General features: G+C 45.7%; 1 protein-coding gene across 1 annotated transcript in view; it reads right to left on the bottom strand.

The window, feature by feature from the left end:
- Positions 1–14031: 14031 nt before the first annotated feature.
- The window catches only part of COMMD1 (copper metabolism (Murr1) domain containing 1), an 80785-nt gene continuing 73946 nt past the window's right edge, over positions 14032–20870 (bottom strand). Inside the window, exon 3 of the mRNA XM_010574729.1 lies at positions 14032–14161. Coding sequence (XP_010573031.1) covers positions 14054–14161 — 108 coding nt within the window. The 3' untranslated portion in view covers positions 14032–14053. The remainder of the gene's footprint in view (positions 14162–20870) is intronic.

Here is a 20870-nt window from a genome sequence, read left to right as displayed (position 1 = left end):
AGGCGGCACCTCCTTCCCTCCCTCCTGCTATAGTAAAAACACGTTTTCTGAGGTAAATACCGTCTAGTTTTACAGGCTGGCGGCCTCTCACAGTCACAGGGGCAGCTGGTTGCGGCTACAAAACATCTTTATGACAATGTTCATTCCTTTGTTTTTTTGCACGTGGCATCAAGCAAAAGAAGAAAAACCCCAGCCATGCTGAAAAATGTTGTTCCACATCACTTATTAAAAACGTTTCTCCTTTTTAAGCAAGGTAATTGCAACTGGCTCAGCTTTACATGGTAGTCCGCAAAGCTTTCGTTACTGAGTCCAGGAGGGAGAAGAAAAGGACTGGTTTAGGCTGTCAATGCTTCCCTTAGTAAGTTTCTGAAAGTTTCAGATTTTGGAAATTTGCCCTGCAGAGCCGATACTAATCAGGCATGACTCACTCATTAGTAACCCTCTTTTTTTGTTGTTGTTGCTTGCTTACTTGCTAAATTGATGAGACTACAAATCCTGGCCAAACATCCCTATTGAAACAAACTAGAGAAATCTCTGAGACTCAGGATGCTTACTGAAATAAAACACAAATATGTGTGCTGTTACAGCAAGGAGTACAGTCTTCAGTCTCATTGTGGCCAGATCAATAGCAACAGGCAGACAGATTTACAGTTCCTATGGACTGTGAACCTCACAGCTTTTTGCCCTATACAGGAAGAAAATGAACACATGTCATTTGTTTCTATTTTTAGCACCTACATTCTCAATAAGAGAATTATTCTCTCAATAAGGAGAGGCCCAACCACAGCAATTATCTCAATGTCACCTAGCACAGTCATTTAAAAACTGTCTTCACTGCAAAGGGAGAGGTAAGCATGTCCCCACAATCCACAAAAATATGCGTTTATGCACTTCCATTTTACAGCACTCATTTTTGCCAAGATTCAGTAGCTGATGTGCACAGCCATAAACACTACTGGTTTGGTAAACAGCATGAGTATCCACAGCACATACTGAGCTCCCCGTACTCTGGGTCATTAAATATTGGAGCCCATAGAAAACCTGCAGTGAGTCTCCTGGAGCTCTCAAAAATATCATTCAGGAGTCCAGAAGGAACGTCCCCATCCACGATGCATTGGGAGGGTCACTGCATATTTCATTCCTCTTGAAATATTTATATATGTGCTTCACGTTTGAGTAAAGCTGTCCTTTTCATCAAAGTAGAAAGATTACAGCACAGGGAGGAATTACCCTAAATCGGCAAGCATCTTTGTCCATTAAGTAAGGCTCGAAAGGAGAATTAAGCATCTGGCAGACAGGATCTTGGCTCCACTGCACAGGAGATTTCATAACAATATGTTTTGAGATCAATTAAAAAAAAGGGAAAACAAAAATCAACTAGAATAGCGTGTCACATAACACTGGGTGCTAAGGAGCCTGGAAAAACACATTAAAGCTGAAAAGTTTGGATGATGGTGCAATGGTCTGCTGTCTTTGGGGAAAGACGTTTCTCCCTCCTCCTGGTCCCACACCTACGGCTGTGCCTGCTCCTCTGTAATCGCACCGACTCAGCTGGTCATGGGGCTGCATTGTGAAACCTTGGGGGGGGGGGGTGTTTTAATCCAGATATATTCCCTGATCCAATTGGCAGCCAAGCCTCAAAAATTAACTGAAAGGGGGAAAATACCTAGACCCGACATTGCCACTGAGCAAAACATATTTTCAAACCACTGCCTAACTGCGAAGCCCCTGCTGTGCTTGGTGCAGCTACACCCTCAAAACCACAGTGAGGAGTAAGGCAGGAGGTCACTTACCAGCCCTGCTCCCCCCGAGTGCAGGCAGCTCGACCTTCCCTGAATCTGGACACCACATCAGGCAAAGTGTTAAGCCTGGGGAGGTTTCCTGCCTGATGCTGCCAGTTAACAGGTGCAGTAGGAGTAATAGTGAGCGTAGCACTGTCCTGGGGCAGGGGCTGCAGGGCTTCAGTGTGCCTCAGCCTGCTACAATGGTACAAAAACTGCTCCAGCTCTAAACTCAAATCTCCTCTGTCAATCGTCAAGTTTAATAAAGTCCCATTAGCACAAAATACTCCCATGAAGCAACTCTCCCCCCAGCCTGCCCTGACATCCTCCTCTCAGGCTTCACTCCAAAGCAGCCTCCTTCCCTCCCGCCCCATGCAGTCTCGTTGGGCCCAGGACCACCCCCCCCATACATCCCTGTCCCCAACGGGGTTTACGGGATGGGGCAAGCATGTTAGCTAACACAGGCTAACCAACTCCTTTGCAAAGTGAGATAGTGGGGAAGCCCACGTTGAAGACAGCCCACCTTATTTAAACCAGCCTCCTTTCTATACCTCTCTCTGCCTGCAGTGTCTAGCATGGCGTAACACTAAGCCCACGCCAGCACCCCATCTTGTTTAGAAGCACCTCAGTCACTCTCAGATTGATATGTATTTTATTTTTATGTCTTTCTCCCTTTTCAGCAGGTCCTGTTGCTTACAGCCACAGACAGGAGGAAACAACACTGTCAAGCAAGGATGCAAATCCACCTGATGCCCCGCCATCCTGTGTCATGACCTGATACAACCTTTTACATTAATTAACAGGAACTGATTCCTAACAGTACCCAGACATGCTGTTCCCAAGCTTTCATTGTTGTTGTTGATGTTGTTGCTTTGACAGGGCCTGCTGGGAAAGAGGATTTGGTATCCAGCTGTTGAGACAGGTAGTGGGGTGCCAGATTAAAAGGAGTAACCTCATAAAAATACACTTTTTAAAGCACTGACAATGGACCAGACACTAATTATATCTGCCAGTGTGACTTTCAGGGAGTACGGTCCCTGGGCCACCTCCAGCATGCACGGTAGGATGAAGCAGGACATGAGGAACCGCATCTAAACACAGATGTACAACCTCTCCTGGATGGCTGGTTGTGCTTGGGTGAAACTAAGGAAGCCCTGAAAAATTTGATTTTAAAGTTGTTCTGCAGTTTGCTTCATTAGAAAGGAAGCGGGATTTTAATGTTTCAGGTCTGTAAAGCTGAGCTTTGTTACAGGCACAGTAGTAAATTGTTGATATTTTTGTTGCTCACCTGAGAAAGAGAGCAAATGCTTTTGATTACAGCTGTTGTCGGCAGCACATACACACTTTAATTTGGTCTGAATCTGGAATAACTTTTTTGCCTACATATTAAAAAATACTACCTTCACTCAGCATCATGATGCAAATTATTAGACCCAGTGTACAGCCCTTGCCAGTGAGTTGCAGAGCATCAAACATTTCTCAAGGGCTGATTACAGGGAAGTTGTGCGTTGAGGGCATTGGTGTCGTATCACTTAGTGACACGAATTCTTGTTGCCTGATTTTTTCCATAGGTAGTGTGATATGCACAACAGCCAGAAAAGAGTCTTTTAAAAGGATTCAACTCTCATTTTTTATCAAGTTCAAAATCGTTTCTGTTTTTTCCACACTATTTATTCATTGCTGTCATAGCAATTGGGTTCACTGGAATAAAAGCTGACTGGGGGGCTACCGCATTTACAGTTATGGAAATGAGCTACATACATTGGCCTTTTCTCTAACATTTGCCTGTTAATTAATAATTGGTACATTGCCAGGAGCAAAGGAGAAGTAGGAACGAGTCCCAGGTTATAAAATCATCAAGGTTATCTTGCTCTTCCTGTTTCACAGCAGCAAAGCAAGAGCGAGAGAGGTCAGACACAGCCAGGTTGCGTCGAGATGGGGCCCGGCCATGGGGTGCTCACCCCTGGGGGCCATGGGCTGCTCTCCTCGGGGAGACATGTCACAGTGCATCCTGTCCTGCCCCACCACGTCTCCCAGGCTTATTGCAGCAGCTGCAGGCACATCCTTCCCCAGCTACCAGAAAGCAGCGGACACAGGATTGTCCCTGGAATCTGTGTATTGCCCGGGATTCCCAGGTACCTGCTTGCAGCCACCCTTGTGAACACGGTCAGTGCCTCCTCCCCCGCAGCAGCTCGCGGTGAGGGACCAGCACCCATCTCATCAGAAACACTGACTAGCTCCTTCCCACAGGGAGCACCTGTAAGTCCAGCATGGCTGGTAATCATTGACATTATGGAAGTGCTTGGCCCAGACTCCTCACACCACATCCCGTAATATTAATGACATCTCTTAGCACCACAGCTCCTGCACCAAAGTGTGCACCCGCTGCCTGGGCCAAAAATGCTGCTGGCTGCAGGCACACACGTACTGAAACGCTTCCCCACCTCTCTCTTGTAAATACTCACCTAATTCTCCTGAGTCAAATGCTCCTGTAAGGCCAGTGCAGCTGGAATTAATTTTCTGCGATGGACCAAAGCTTATCCAGGACACAGGTCTATCTGATTTTTGTGGACAGACTGGTGTGGCTAGAGGACACCTGGAAAGCATGGGACTAACCTGAGCGTGCTTCTGTGACCAAGGAGGATAAGAAAGCAAGATAAGAGGTTAGAATTTAAATAATAACAGGAGCCTAAAGACTGTTCCTGTGGTATTCAAGCACTGTAGCAGCAACCCTGATTTTCAAACACTGAAGATAAGAAAAAATAAAAATGCAAAGATGATGTACAATTGGAGCTGGAGCATCTCAGTTCCTCCAGGATCAAACCTGTTTCTTCCCACCCAAATGTTTGAGCCTGGAATTCAGCCAGGCAAGGAGCCTCTCCCAGCGTAGGCAAGGTTTGTCAGCAAGGCTTGCCAGCAATGTGAACACAACATTTCAGTGGTCTCCTCACACAGTCGTTTCCCACACTTTCTCCCCCTGACACATGCATGCAAACCAGCCCAGCAAGAGCAATTGCTACAGAGCTGTTTTACTCCACTTCCCTTTGTTTTCATGCCTTGGTGAGATGGGGGAGATGTGAGTGATATGTTCAGCTTTGGCCAAACCACTCAAGTTGAAGAGATTGGCACATCTATCCATGTCCCCCGAATGCCACTTTTTTTCTGGAGCATTGCAGCTTGCTCTTGCAGGCAAAGCAGGGCAGGATAGTGATGGGGGAAAGGAACTCACCCCTGCTATGTTGTGTGCTGTCATTTGCAAGCTGTGGGCAGAGCTGCATTGTGCTCATATTGATTCACATTTGCCAAGAATAATTACTCTCTCAGCTGCTTGGATTAAAGTCAGTGTTTCCCTGCTCTAGAAGGACATACCTGCCTTTTTCAGACAAAGGCTGTGGTAACTAACAGCATTTTCCTCCCACTGAGGCTCCTTTTCCTTGCAGACAGAAGGCACAGCAGTACAGAGTGCAGGCAAGAGGATGGAGAAGAATCCACTTGAATTCTAACTTCTGTATCAGCAGAAACCAGACAATAATTATTTTGCAAACACCAAAAAAGCCCGCTATGTACAAAACATCTTTTTTGTGTCCTGGAAACGCGAGCCCCTTACACCTCTCCTTACCTTGGTTCAGAGGCATCCTACAGTGTTTTGCAGCAACACCTGAAGAGCTGCAAAACTGAAAACTGCCAGGCAGCAGATGCTGCAGCCGAGTCTCTTCGAAGGTGAGAAAACTGTTTATACTTAGGAAAAAATGTACTGGACCCGCTTCAGCTGAACTGCTTCCATTTTGCTTTTATTTTTTAGCAGCAGCAGTTTTAAGCACCAGCAAAATCCCATCTGTGGGAAAATCACCAGTCCTCACATGTCGCTTAGATTTTTTAAACCATCTTGAAATCTCCTGGACAAGGCTCTGCTGCATGATTGCCCTTGGACGCTCACAGTGCCAGCTTGGGTAAGGCAACCCCAATTAAAACCAGTCCTGTATCTGGAAGGGTGCTGACATCCAAGCTGTCTGTTTCTGGGTAGCAAAGAAAACTAAGCCAACACCATGCACAGGAGGTTTTTAAAGATGCTCCCAACCATTTGGCAAAGTGCTTGCAGCCACCACTGGAGTAAAACCCTGCTCAGCCCACAGGGGTTGCAGACCAGCAGCGGGGGCACTGCAAGTGTTTTGCCACTGGGGCTTGGGGCTGGCACTCCTCACTGAGGGCTCCTCCTTTGGGTGGCATGAGCAGAAGGGTCTCCAAAACCAGGGTGAGGAGAGTGGCCCTGTCTCGGGGGATAGCGGTGGCTCGCTCCTGCAGCTCCAGGGTTGGGGTGGGACCTAACTGGGCTGTTTTGAATCTCCCTCCAAGGCACATATCAGGCCCTATCCAGAGGGAGATTTGTGCCAGCTCTTTGGGGACCCTGGCAGGACAGCAGTTACAAGCCCTGGTTTCAGTCCCGCTGCTCCCTGCGTCCTCTGTGCCAGCCCCTGGGTACAGGCACCCTTCCAGCACATTGGGCACCCAGCTTGCAGAGCACCCAGGGGCCTCACTCCCTGCTCTGCACCATCCAGCTGCTGATGGCTTCTCGCAGGCACTCAGGGCTCATCTGATTTCCCCCAGGCCCCGCAGTTCCCCTGTAACCTTTTTAGGTGTATATATGCTCATAAAAGCCACCTCGGAGGCCACAGGCCATTTGCTGTGCTGCATTGCTGAGTTACGCTCACTTACTACTGCCCAGACCTCATTGCACTGAGCGGAGGCCAGCAGTACCACCTGGGGTACAGGATGTGACCCCCAGTGCATAAGAATTACAATATATCAAAGAAGGAGATCAGAAAGCTTTTATCTTGTTATTGTAGGATCTGCAGATAAACTTCAGAAATAAAAAACAGGGCAAAGGGAAATTAAATAATCCACTTATCTAGTTTTAATATCCAGCCTCATACCTACGGGTAACTGAAATATGACCTGGAGGGAAGATAACTCCTGAATTAGGGACTGAGATCAGCAACACAATCAGAAAAAATGAAGGGGTTTCTTCATGCTGCTCAATGGAGAAATCCCTCTGACGTGGATGTGCTCACTATAAATAAATAAAACTTCAGAAACCAGCACGCAGCACAGATGAGATCTAGCCTCGTAAAATAGTAAACCACTGCCCCATGTACGAAATCGCTGCAGGTTTTGTGCCTGATTCTGTACATATTTAACCTCCCCCATGTAAATAGTCCTCTGAAGTTAATGGAGCTGTACTAATTTGCAATGGCTGGGGATTAAGCCATCGGGGTTAAGCATTTCTGCCAGCTCTGATTGCAGCACTTTGTAGTTACAGGGCTGTAGGTTGACTCTGCAATGTTCCTGCTTTGGAAAAAAAATATCCGTGGCCATTACACTGTGTTGCCGGCGGCCCCATGGCGCAACCCAGGTACGAGCACTCTCCCTTCACAGGCCACGTCCTCGGACAGAGAATTCCTGTTCCTGCCTGCAGAGGAGGGTGCAGACATTTTGTTGGATACCACAACATAAAGCTCATTTCTCTCTTTCATTCTCACTGGGGACATGCCAGTGTTTTCCAGAGACCGTTTCCTTACTATTATGCTGCTTGCAAGCATCTTAATTTAAATTGCATTATAGATGCACCAAGGCAAAATGATCTATCCACAGCCTAAATAATAAACTGGAGTGAAAACATCCTTGGGCTGCGAGAGGCTAGAACAAGCACTAACTGAAATGTATAAACTTACATAACATTATTTATAGAAAGCAGCCCGGTTGTCAAAGGCCCCAAGAGAGCTGGAACATGGGAATGTTTGTTCTCTCCGCAAAGAAAAATTAATTATGTAAGTTTATAAATTCCAGTTGCTTTGCTTGCTCATCTCCTGATGCGCCTAAGGACTGCTTGAAAGGTATTTATGGTTCCCGGCTGCTGCTTCTTGATGGCATTTTTTAACCTTGTACTTCTGCAGTGCTGTTGCCTCGTAGGATCTTGGAGCGGGGGATCAGCTTTACACACTGTGTTCCTTGGCCATAGAAAAATGCAGATTTGTCCTGAGTTTCTGCAGTAGCAAATTTATTTTAAGGGTGTGCCTGGAGGAGGCCAGGGCTCACCAAGCCACTAGATATTTTGTGAAGGGTGGTGGGGCAGCTGCCATGTTTTGGGAGCATTGGGACTGCCCTGAGCCATTTGCAGGCAGCTGGGATCAAATGGACACCTCTCTCTGCTTGAACCTGCCATGGCTTTGCTTATTTTCTTCTTTCACTGCCACGAACAGAGATGCCATGAAGACTCTAATGCTCTACATGGTTTGATTTGCAAGGCAGGAAGAGTGCCACTTATTACTAAAATGCACTATATTGTATAATTTCCTGGTAATGCTGTATTTGGCCAGGGCTGCCAACTGGCCAGAAAGCTCAGGAAATACGGCAAAGAAACTATGTATCCTCAAACTCAAATGATCAATGTTTCCTCCCAGGCTCCGCTCAGAAGCACTATGGCTTGGGGTTCTGTGCTGCGATTGCTGTTTTTCCCCCCATCCACCCCTGTAAACTGTCACTCCTCAAGGGTCTGAGACACTTGCCAGCATCCAAAAATGCCATTTATTCAACTACCTGGTTTTACATATTCTCCAATACCATCTCATTATGGAAGGTAATGGCTGAGTGCTGGAGTTTCAGTGTGGGTGGCCACTAAGTGAATTAAAATGCAAGGTCCAAGTCACCTGCACTTAGGGGAGATAAGAAACAAGAAAACATCTTCAGAGAAATATTTCATACCTCCCTGTTGGCCGATGTCCTCTGAGAGCACCGCATTTCAGGGACCTCCCCTTGGGTCCTCCTTGCTGCAATAATGCTAAGGGCCACCGGCAAAATGCCCCGAGGCCAAACACCCCAGGCAAGCTCTCTGTCCCTGGCTGCCCCGGCCCCCTCCCTCTGACATGCTTTCAAACCCATTTTCCTGCAATTTCTTGCATTTCAAGATCTGCCTTGCTACCACCAAAAGAAAGGAGGAAGGGCAAGGCATTTGGGGATTTGAGTATGGGGATGATCAACCCCATTACGTGTGGGAGGAAAGCTTCATAGCCCCAGCCTCTACCACCCATGGATTTTATGCTGGGACAACAAGCTTAGGTGATATCCCAAAATAATCTTACCCAAGTGGTACTGGCAGTTCAGAGGTGGATTTGCACCAGGTGAGGTTGCAGCTGCGTGCCCCTTGCCACCCATTCATGGGAGGTGGCACACCATGTCCTCTGGGGACTCCGGTGGCCCTGGGGATCACCCATGGGATTCATGCTACTGGGTAAAGGCATTTTGGTTGGTGTACGTGCATCCCTTTTGAGGAAAGAGGGACTTGTCCACAGCTTTGGTGAAGCTTGGCTAAACCAGGGTGACCTTTATGGGTAGAAACAGCTTTATTTTGCTGCGCTGAGGGAGAAAGCATCGATGGTGACAGCTGCCTGTCTCCCTGCACCATCACCTTTACCTGCCGACACAGCGAGGGAGGCCCAGGAGTGCAGTTCTGGCCTCCGTGTTGGATTAATGGCACCCTGAGCCTCGCTTCCCCGGGATTTGGGAATAAATTAAGAGGCAGATTTTAACAGGCCCGGCTCCAAGGTGAGGAGTCGTCTGTTTTTCCGGTCACAAGCCACATGAAACATTAAGACATTAAAAGGTTGTCAGCGGCTGCTGCAAAGGACCACTGCGTTCCCCCTGCCCAGACATCGCCATGAGGTACCGCCTTCTTAAAAAGGCTCCCTCTGTCCTCAGCACTGACTGAGCACCTCTTTATAAATATTTGGAATAAATGAATAGACTGTTGAAATTCCCCAGAAGGCGAAGGAAACATTTCCGCAAGCAATGTGTGGCAAGCTTGAGTCATCAGGTAAAACTTCTCAGAGACTTGCGCATCTCAAAATGGTCAGTAAATATCTAAATCAGGAAATCATCTCAGAAAAATGGTAAGCAATTTATTTTATCAATAGTTAGCAAAGAACTGATGTACAGAAAAGAAAATCTCTCAAAATATCAACCAGTTTAACAAAAAGTTAAAGCACAATAAAATGTGGGGTTCATGGACTCCAGCGAAAACCCTCCTGTGAAACACAATAAAAGCAAAAACATTGATTCTGTTATTTACACTTTCAAAAAGGACCTATAAGAAAGAAAAATTAAAAAAGAAATGTAAAATAAAATGAGACTAAGTGACCTGAACAATGGGAAAGTAAATCAACACCTATATAAAATAAGTATGCCTCATCATCTGCTGCTTTCCATGGCCCAAAGCTTTATGAAATACAGCGCTTGCTTGGCTTGGGTTTGGAAAAACATGGTGTGCCTAAACTATTATTTTTTTCAAATGCAGATATGCCTAGAAAAATACTCTAAAAAATCAGCAGTTCTGGGAATATGTGGACCAAGAAAAAAGAAAATTGCACTAGGAGGAATTGTCTTGCCAAGCAGAGAGCGAGTCCAGCGCTTGCCAATTGTGTAATGTGTGATTGAAGGTGACAGCACTTGCAGATATTTTAGGGAGCACCAGATCATAAACAAGTGGCAACTTGGAGGAATTCCCAGAAAACAAGAAGCGATTGCATGAATAAATTGAATAAATGAATAAAATAAATGCAGGGAATTTTAGCAGTCCAAAAGGTGACATCTGAGGAAGAACCTACTGAAGGTTGCAACAACATGTGGCTGCTGCTTCTGAGTCTTCAGTAAGAAGCAGCAGAGCTTGGAATGGGCTGCACATCTGGAGTTGCACATCTGGAGTTGTCACACATATGGTGCCAGAACTGCTGCAGCAGCTCTAGCATACTGGAGGGCAAATCCACCATGGCTTCGGCAAGCTGTCACCCAGGAAAGTGCCAGCAAAAGTGGGACTGGAGGAAATTGCTGGTGCTGCTGGGTGCTCTCCCCTGCCTGAGCAGCATCTACCTGGATGCTCCCTGCCCTGCCTCCACCAACGTGATGCAGGTTATATTAAATATCCAGACTTTGATTGAAACTAAGCCTGCCCCAGGCCAGTGGCACATGGCAGTCCCACTTGCAAGTGGTTTTTAGTTTTCAGTAGACCAGGAAGGATGGAGAACGGGCAGATTGCAGGCAGGTATACCTGCAGGGGGGCAGGTACAAAAGGGAGTTTTCTGGGGTTAAGGATATTGGAGTGTCACACGAGTTGTGTCCCAGCTCCTTCCCTGGCTGCTTTTGAGGACCAGGCAGGGAAACCTCTCCCAGGTGGGACTCAGGCAGGTGTCCTCCTTCAGCCCTTCCTCCTGCTGCTTCCCCATCTCCCTCACTTTCCTCCTTTGGCTGTGCTGAGCTGCTCACGTCCCTGCTGTAAATCTACAAACTGCCAGGCAGGCTCGACTGGCAGCTCGGGGCACGCTGCCATGTGGCTGCTCCCCTGAAGGAAGGAGGAAGAGGAAGGGAAAGTGATGGCCCTGGTGTCATACTGCTGGCATGGTTCAGCATGCAGGCACAGGAGCTGGTGCCATGGCAGGCAGCAGCGGCCTCCAAAACAGTATGAGGCCCCTATGGCCAACAGGGCTGGGCTGGGATGTCTGCTCAGACGGATCCATGCAGGAGGCTAGCATCCATGCCTAGCCCTAGCCACAGCAGAAGCTGCCCGGCCATGCGTTCAGGCCAAGTCTGGTTTACATCTGGGCTTTGGGGATTACAGCAATCTGGGGAAGCGCAGCATCCTCTTTCCCTGCTCACGTCAAACCTCATGAAGCAGAAATGATTCTGCTGCCCAGTGACACTCCCTGTGCCCTTACCAAGGACCAGGCAGAGTGTGGTCCTCAAAACACTCAGCTTTTTTTTCCTCATTTTGCACAATAGTTTACAAAGATCCACCAAGAAGAAAATCAGGATCATTAGATATGCAGGGGAGGACTAGGAAGAAAGAGAAGCAGCCACCCATAAAAAATGTGCCCCTTTTTAACTTCACACCTCTACTAGGAAAGTATCCAATTATTTCTTAAATGACCCCAACATTTTTTGCCTCAGCCTCCTTGCCTGGTTAGCCATTTCACTTATTTATTATTCTCTGCATGAAATAATACTTTCTGACATCTGTTCCCAGTTTGTTTCTCTTTAATTTCCATTTATAGCACATTTTCCTATTCTCTGATCATGTTAAAATAAAACAATAAGTATGTCTGACACGGTGCAAGTTACTTAAGATCATGATCCTTCCCCGACCTCGATTTTTTTTTTTAAACATGCTCTAAAACACAGAAAAACATTTTAATGAACTTTGATGAAAAAGCAAGTGGAAAGCTCAGAGAATCGGCAACCACTTGGCATTTCACACCCGCGCTGGCAGCCAGTTACCCAGGGACCAACGTGAGGATCGGTTGGTGGTTACAGTCCAGTTCCACTCTGACAAGTATCAGCTGGAGGCAGATGGGGAAAGTGAGGAGCTGTGGGCTGCACAGTCCCTCCACGAGATGGAGGGGAGAACCAGGTGACTGTAAGAGATGAGGTGGCAGTGAGACAGGCATGGGAAAGGACATGTTAATTCCCAATGCAGTGATACAAACTGGCTTTAGTGATATGTTCCCTTCTAACCAGACAGATGGGAAAAGGTGCCCATCCCTTGCTCTGAAGAGAGAGTTTGCTTCCAAGCACAACCTGGCAACTCCACAAGCAATAACTTCACAAGGAGAAGCAATGAGGAGTACTTCAGTTATGGCACAAGAACATTTTATGTTGTCATCTCTACCTTGGTACAAGCCCTCAATATAATTTTAGCTCAGGAGGAGGTTGCTTATGAAGCTAAAATAAAATGGAAAGAATCAATGTAGCCTCCACGAAATGTGTGTGCATACCTTCCGGTTAAGTAACAAAGCAAAACAGCGAGCCGGTGTCACCTCCAGCTGGTCCGTCACCATTTTATGGACTAGCAGGCAGTTCTCCAGTAGGGACCATCATGTTCCATACAAGTGGTAGCCTGCTCAGAAAGAGTCCCTCCAGGTCCTCCTGCACTGATAAGCCGGTAAGTGTGGTTATACATCCTGCCATGACAAGGCCGACAAGGTTGCACCCTGACCGGAAACATCTGAAACTGAAAACACTTCTGCTCAGTCCTCTTTCGCTGGAAGCGTAGTGGTTGCTTTACACTTTGGCATTATGGCAGAGAGATGTGGGTGCCCGTGACAGCCAAGAGCCACAGCAGCCTGGGCAGATCAGATCGTGGTGCCCTCCATGTACCTTATCAGCCTCTGGAAGCTTTCTTCACAGAGCTATTTTATCAATAGGGTTTTGACCTGCCAAGTTGCCAAGGGCATTTTCCTTTTACCCAAATCCCAAGCTGAACCCACTAGAAACCCTGGGTTTAACCTGGGGCTTTTTGAGGTCAAAACAAACACCATGACAAACAGGACTGAGAGCAGCCAAGTTAAACTGTGCTCTGACAAAGCACTGGCCTCTCAAACACACCGTGCAGCTTGGTGCCAGGGCTGAACCACTACAGCTTGAGAGCGGGAAGGCTGATGAGGGTAGGCAGTCTTCAGGGAGGCAGGTCAGAAGTGGCTTTGAAGGCTTGCCAGCAGGTTGCTGGATCAGGCACTCAGCACATACAGGAGGGCTGCTGATCCTTTTGGGAAACCAGCACCTCCCACTGCCCAAGAGATGCTCCCCCTGATTGTCCCCTGGCTCCCCATGGCATCAGGTAGGTGTGACTGAACGGGCCAGCAAGGTTGGCCACCTCACACCCATGGGAACCATTTAATCCTCAGTAGCATAGAGGCTCACAATTACAGCAATGTATGTTTGTGTCTCTGCTCCCTAAACTTGCTGCACTTCATCTAATCTCCCAGGCTTTAAGCTCTAAGCAGGCAGAGTTCATGCAGGTGGATTCGTCCTACATAGCCCATGGTTTGGAAGGATAAACATGAGCCCCCCCTTAGTCTGCCTGTTTCTTCTGCTCATTTCTCCCCTGCCACAACTGGCCAATTTACCCTTGCTGTTGATCCAGCCCAGTATTTAGAGGATCTGGAAGACTCAAAAATTGATTGAGGGGAAAAAGAGAAAAGCTACACTACACTTGAAGGCCTGATTACACAAAACTTTATGCAAACAATGCTGCCGCTGGCTTGGAAAACAGGCCTGGAGGAGGGGATGGAGAAAGCTTCACAGTGTGACTTAGCCTATACTTGGTTGTGAATGCATTGTGCAGTTATAATTGGGATTTAACAATCATTCCCTATTTCATGTGCAGAAACAGGAATTAAGAGAAAGTACTGAGGGTCATTCATTTTCTGAGTTGCAATCTCTTTATTTGGTTAAGTGGTCTGAGTCAACAAAGTCATGCTCTCCTCTATTTCCGAGAGTTTCTTCAGCATCTGGCTCACCTTGGCCTCATCAAACTCCAGACAGAGAAACTCCGATTCCTACAAAACAAAATTGCAAGAAGAATAGTTGAGAAAAATAATGGTTTTTCAGGCATACAGTGGAGGAAGGATAGCGAGTTCTGGTTTCCTGACAATTTGTGTCCCATGTCTCCTTTTTTCCTGGTACCACTTAAATAACATCAGTAGACCCAGAGACTGGCTCCACACCTACCGAGCGAGAGCAGTACATGCCAGCTGGCCAGCCAGTGGCTGCCAAAGAGGACATAGGAAGGCTGGGCTCTGCCCACCCCTCCTTTCAATATAGGCATCAGTTTGGGTCTCTACTTAGCTGCAGACTTTTGCAAAACTTGTAGAAATTTAATTATGTCTGAGACTTCCACTTTTCTTTCCAGTCTGGTGATCCCCAAAGCTGTCGCTGCAGATGCTGGGAACTGCAAAGCAGTTGGAGCCGCCGCACAAAGCTCATCACATACGAAAACCAGATTTCATACAGAGGAAAACAAGAATCCAAAACACAGTCTTGTACAGGACATTGCAGTCTGGAAATTCAGAAGAGTTTTATGTTCCCTTACACATGGGCTCTAGTGTCAATATAAACTTAGAAGCAAGTTAAGAAGCAGCACTGATTTGCTCTGAAAAGTCCTGTCACATCTTAAAAAGTAGTTATTCTCTTACAAGATGGATATTGGGATATAGTAAAAGGATCTTGTCAAAGGCCCAGAAAATAAAGAATATATATATATATACACAAAAATAAAGAATATATATAAATATATATATAAAGGTCAAATGATAGGGAACTCATTAATAAACACCAATGTGAAAAGGCCTCCTGAGATCTCCAGTCCATTAGCCTTACCTACTGGTATGCCTATAGTTACAAACTATTTCCTATAGTGAGTCTGGCAGAAGAAACATTTGAGATTGCCAGGAGCATGACTGTGTACTGAAAGTCATTCCAGGTGAAGCACCATCAGTCATAGAGAAACAAATTGAAAATATTTGGAGATGGAAGTGCAGCCAGTATGGAGGGAGGTTTCCTTATGAGTCATTGGAATAGTTTCAGCAATCGGAATCACTGTATATCCACTGAATTTCTATATGTAACTGTGGTGCTTATAAAAGCAGAAGGGCATCTCCAGGTCTCGTGTGTTTTCTACCAGACTAAAATTTCTATCATTATTTCAAAATACCTTTTTTCCATACAATTAGCATCTACCCAAACCACTGCAACATCATCCTTTACATTTATGGAATTAGTAGTTCATACACAAGGATAAAATCATTGGACAAATTAAACCCATCAACTTTTACTAACCACATTTCAGGACTGTTACAAGCGATTTCCCCCAGGCATCAGGGGCAGTTTTACCTTTTACCCTCTCTTGTACTCCCAAGGATTCATGTATTGTTTCATTTTTTGTAAGAACCAAACCAGCAAGTGAGATATGAACCAAAATGTTGACAGAAGAAGCAAGGGGATCATTTTGTGTGCAATTATCACAAAAGGCACTGCCAGAAGAATGCTATTGGGAAAGAAATGAGGTGCCAGAAGTCAGTGATCAGGAAGCCGAGCATGTGGAAGTCCATGAAGAATTTGTGCCAGGGCTTCTGCCCGGACATCAGTCACACAGGGAACTACCACAGTTCAAGGCAGAAATCAAAATGGTGATTTAAACCTTAAAACTTGAAACTTTCCAAGAAGGAAGACCTCATACAATGAGAGCAGCATGCACTTTAAGCTTTTTTTTTGTCTTCAAATATCACTGCCTCTCCCCTAATGCTGGTACTCAGGTGCTGGTAAGGAACTTACGGTAGCTACACTGGATGAGTCAGTCTTCATGAAACATTTAACATCTCATCTGCTAACGACCAAATCAGCCAACAGACCAAGGTGCAGAGATCAAGTTATATATTTAGCATGTGGATGCTTCTGATTAGAAAAGGTTTTGTAGAATTAAGGAGAATTTTGATTGAATGATGAATCAGTAAAGTTCAGTAATGGTCATGTAACTAAATATATACCATGCAGACTATAGAGATGACTATCAGGAAAGGCCTCTGCCTGAGCAAGCAATTACGCTCATAAACAACATCCTATTAGAAACTATTACTGTAGGTTGTGGAGTTTTTTTAAATTAATCGTACACCTCTATAATATTACTTAGTACATTCCAAAACAGCACAAAAGTAGCATTAAATATTAGGGATCAATAACAACACAGATATGAAATCTAGGACTTGGAAGCAAGTGCCCTCTTGCACCGTTTTTCTTGTCCTTGGCAACGGTTATTGACACGTCTCATGGAAAATACCTTGTATAAAATATCTCTGCAAGCATAATTACAGCAGAGCATAATTACAGCTGGTCACTGTGCAGAAAGAAAATGTTTGGTGAGGATTTTGACAGCTTAGCTCCATTTGACAGTGGGCTTTATTATATTTTCCTGTCTGATTAAGAGTGCACTGAAAAAAATCCAGGTTGGATCTGCCTGAAGAAGATGTGTTTGCAGGAGATTGCATGACAAAGCCTGAGCAAAACCCTGAAATATCTCTCTATACATTCCTTGATTAGGAAGCACTGAAAAAGTAAAATCTCAAGCAATCCATTAGTTAAGGCCTGAGACTTTGTGAGGCATTGGACTGAAACCAGATCACAGACTCTTGCTGGAGTAAACCATTCTCCACTGAAATGAGCAGAAACAGGCAGTGTTAGCCCAACCGGTGCAACTGCTGCAAATTGGGACTGCAAAGCCAATGCCTCTTCAGCTCCCCCAGCTAAATCCCCCCAGCTTTAGCATCCTTGTTTTCCTAGACCTTACTGGGAAAAAGTTTTGAGCTCACTTTCACAGAAGCACTACTGCAGAAGCAGCTTTTCTCACCAACTTAAAATCATCCCCTTATCTGTAACACATTACAAAGTCTTGTTTCATGGGCAACATCTGAAAACGGGTCTTCTCTCTATAACTTCATCTCTCTTTCCTCAACGCGTGTGCCGTGGCCAGGGGCTGATTTCTGTCTTGACCTTTTAGGGAAGGGAATGAGTGGCGGCACTAGGCTAAGCAGCCCTGGGTCATAGTTCTTGACAGGACGGACTCCAAGGCCAAACTCTTAGTTGACTTCTGTGGCTTTCCAGCCATGACTGCAGGCCAAGTCATGTGAGCCCATCGACAGACTTCCCCAGGCCAGGGTCTGCCCATGCAGCCTTTAAGCTCTGCATAAGATGATTTTATGGCTTAATCACATGGTAAGTGTGAGCAGACAGGAGAAGACCGAAGCTCCCAGCTCTGGTGGAGATGTTTTTGCACAAGCCTAAGGCATAAGGAGGCTTTTTCTCTTCCTCTTCAGGTTTTGTCAATTAAAAGGAATGTAAATTGAGCAAAAGGACACTCTAGGATTACAGTAAGTCTCTTCGTGCCATTTTATAGAAGTGTAAGTGTACTCATAAAGCATAGTCTTACCTGTAAAGCAGCTAAAACTTTCCTATGTGGATTGGACGGTATCTAAATAGTTATCACACTCTCAGGTGGACCAACCTAAAATGTGACCAAGAGGGCTGTAAATCAGGCTGCTCAGAACTGGGCTTTAGTTTTATTTAATGCTTCATTAGTTTATATCCTCCGTAAAGTTCCAAAGGAGAAGAAAAAAAAAAAAAGAAGATGGAGCTGTGAAATTAAAACTTCTCATCGCTCCCCTAAGTTGTCCTTCAGGAGCAGGACAAATTTGGTGTCTCTGCTCCCTTCTCAGCAAGAAACAAGGCATCCCTTTTGATACTTCCTACTGTTATAGAAATTTTCAGCCCACTTGGATCTCTTGCAGTTAAGCAAACCCAAAATGGAATGAGTCGTTCATTAAAAATAAACCCAGAAGCTAACAAACACTCACTTATCAGAAGCCACCAAACATGCAATGATGGCACTGCGCGCCCCTTCACTGGACGGGGACCTGCTGTGGTAAATGTTTCATACCAGAAGTGTGAGTAGCAGTACCTTGAAGCCCTAAAGCATGGCACGCTTGCCTACTAGACTGAAATCTGGCCTTCAGCTGAGCCCTTCACAGAGACGGATGTGATCGTTGGAAAAAGGCACAAGTGGGGTTGTTAGAGCACATGCGTGTGCAATGGAAACGGCATGTGCATCCCCACCTTCAGGTTGGAAAGCCAAGCTCAATGCTCTCAGAAAGGTGTGGGAATGGACATCCAAGTCCTACGACCGTGTTGGTTTTCTCCCCACATGCTTTCCCACCCCTCCTCTCATTTCCCTCCTGAGCCTGGGCTATAAAAAGGAGCTGCAAAACAAACATCCAAGAACCACAAACTCCCCCCTGCCCCCAGCCGTGAATTAGGTCTTCTAGGTTTTTTTCTTTTTCGGGAACAAGAGAGTGCTGCAAAAATATTTATATGAAAGACAAAAAGAAGCACAACTTTCTGTATCTCAGCAACTGCACTTAAAAAACCATGTATTTTTAGAAAACGAATCCTCACACATTCAAACTTAAAAAAACCCTGTCGTTCTCTATTGCTTCAGTTTCACCAGCTACTTGAAATGGTTCCCACCAACTTTGATACATCCAGTATTTTTAAGTTCTAGCCACTATACTGGAAAAACAAAAATAAACCCCTCTGAATTCACATATCTTTTTATTTGTATTAATTTCCACTTGATTCAGAGACCTCCTAAAACACTCAGAATTCAGGGAGCTTGGTCACTGCCAGGACTGCAACATAAGTTGGTGGTAAATTTGATTTGGATCCCAGAGTGTCTTGACTAAGGCTCGTTCCACAGGCCAGGGTGGTGGCTTGGGGCATCTCCCTACACAGAAGTTAGGAAGTCAGCTCTGTTAGCAAATGGTGGTCATGAGGGAGATGCTGGTACGGGTGCAATCAGTGGGGTGCCATGCCTCGTGCTCACTGGCCCAAGACAGAGAAGGTTCCTACGTGCAAATATTTGCCTACCCAGGTGGAAACACCTCAGACAAAGCTTTGAGAGAGGTAAGGAGAACACCCTGCCAAGGGGTAGGAAACAAAAATTGCTCAGCAACTGAACAAAGATGCCAAGGTGTTGACGACAGCCACAACCCAGGCGGGTTCAGAGAACCCAGAGGTTCAGGGACTTTCTTCCATTAAGTCAGAGAAGTGCTGCCAAGCAGAGAGCTGGCTAGCTACCAGGAGAGCAGGTCTCCATGGTTCAGCAGAGGTGTCACGTGCAAGGGGAGAAGGAGCCAATTCCACCTTCACACAGGGAGTGCTCTGTGGCATTCAAGGAACTGAGACAGAGAGAAATGCAGGGTTTGTCCAGTTAGATACTACCTCACATTAAAAGCAGGTATATTTTAAAACTCTACGCAAACAGAATACAGGTGATGCTGTGTGCCCATCCTCATCTCTGTGGATTTCAGACATGCCAGGAGTGAGCACAGGGTCCACATCCCATGGGAGCAAGCCCACTGACAGCTCCTTCAGTTGGGGTCCCAGAGGCCACTGGGCTATGGGTGCCACTGCCAAGATGGGCCCTCGGGAAAACTGCTTCAGATCATGTGGAAGTGGAAGAGCAGAGATGCCATGAACTGGGACCCACGGACCTTGTCCTGAGTGATCGGGAGGCAAAAAGAAACCTTAGTGACATCCCATGACGGGCAGCCACCAGCCAACGCACCAGGCCCATGCATAAAAGCCTTCTTAACTTGATGTGGTGCTTGTAAGATCATTGTAAAGGCTCTTTGTAAAGGAATTATCCAATCTTGAGTTACCAGGAAAGCAAACTCTTTAGATAGTGAAAAAGCATCAGCTTCTGATGCCTGTGTGCAAACACAGCCAGCCAGCCAGCCAGCCAGGTACAGACAGGGACTTCTGTACCCATGCAGCTGCCTCCTGGAGCAATGGGAGTATTGTGGGTTTTTAGGTCTTATCTTTCTGGTACAGGCAACGCAGTCATTTGCTCCACAGAGGTTGAGATTCAATGTAATTTCATTGCTCTGGAAGATATTTTATTCTCCTGGCTTAGGTTTTGCCTTAGAGTAGGATGTTTTAAAGATTTAGCTGTCCCTTGCATAAGTAAAAACCGAATCTACAACGTCACCAGAAACCCAACTTGCCTTCAGACATCCTGGTAGCTTTCACTGTGATTACGAACCCACATTAATTTTCAGCCTTCCCAATTTTTTTGGTCAACAAAGACACTAAGTGATTTTGGAAAGGACTAGCTGATAAAATAGTTTTACATCTGCAGTTATGCATTTGCTTGCTAGCAAGGAAACCTTGTTATCCTTATTAACAGGTTTTGATACTGCAGTAAGCAAAGTGCTTTATGGAGGGTTTCTTCTTAATTAAAAGAACTGCAGAAGCCAGAATTTCAATAAAAGTTATTAACAAAAGTAGTAGAGTTCAGAAGTGTTGCCCTTTTTTTTTTGGTCTGAAGCCCAACCATTCAGTGATACATGATTAAAATAAAATGGAACTTATTTCTCCACTTCTTAGTTAGGTGTGTGAGAGGGTAAATAAAAGAAATATCTAGCATAACATTTCCTATAAAAATGAATTTTGCTGCTTCTTAACAACTTCTGAGTTCCTCACGGCTAAGCAATAACTAATAATTTTTTTACTACTCCATGTCACTTTTCCTTCCAGATCACTGAATATTCTGCAGCCAAGCAAATCTCCTACCTCCTCTGTTAACTAGGAAAAACCCCAGGTATATATTACATAAGTAACTAAGTGCATCACTGGCAAACAAAGGCTCTGGAGTCATGA

The sequence above is a fragment of the Haliaeetus leucocephalus genome, unplaced genomic scaffold (assembly GCF_000737465.1).
Source record: "Haliaeetus leucocephalus isolate CR32 unplaced genomic scaffold, Haliaeetus_leucocephalus-4.0 Scaffold450, whole genome shotgun sequence".
Taxonomy (NCBI): Eukaryota; Metazoa; Chordata; class Aves; order Accipitriformes; family Accipitridae; genus Haliaeetus; species Haliaeetus leucocephalus.
The sequence above is the reverse complement of the archived record's forward strand: the minus strand, read 5'-3'. Positions and strand labels throughout refer to the sequence as shown.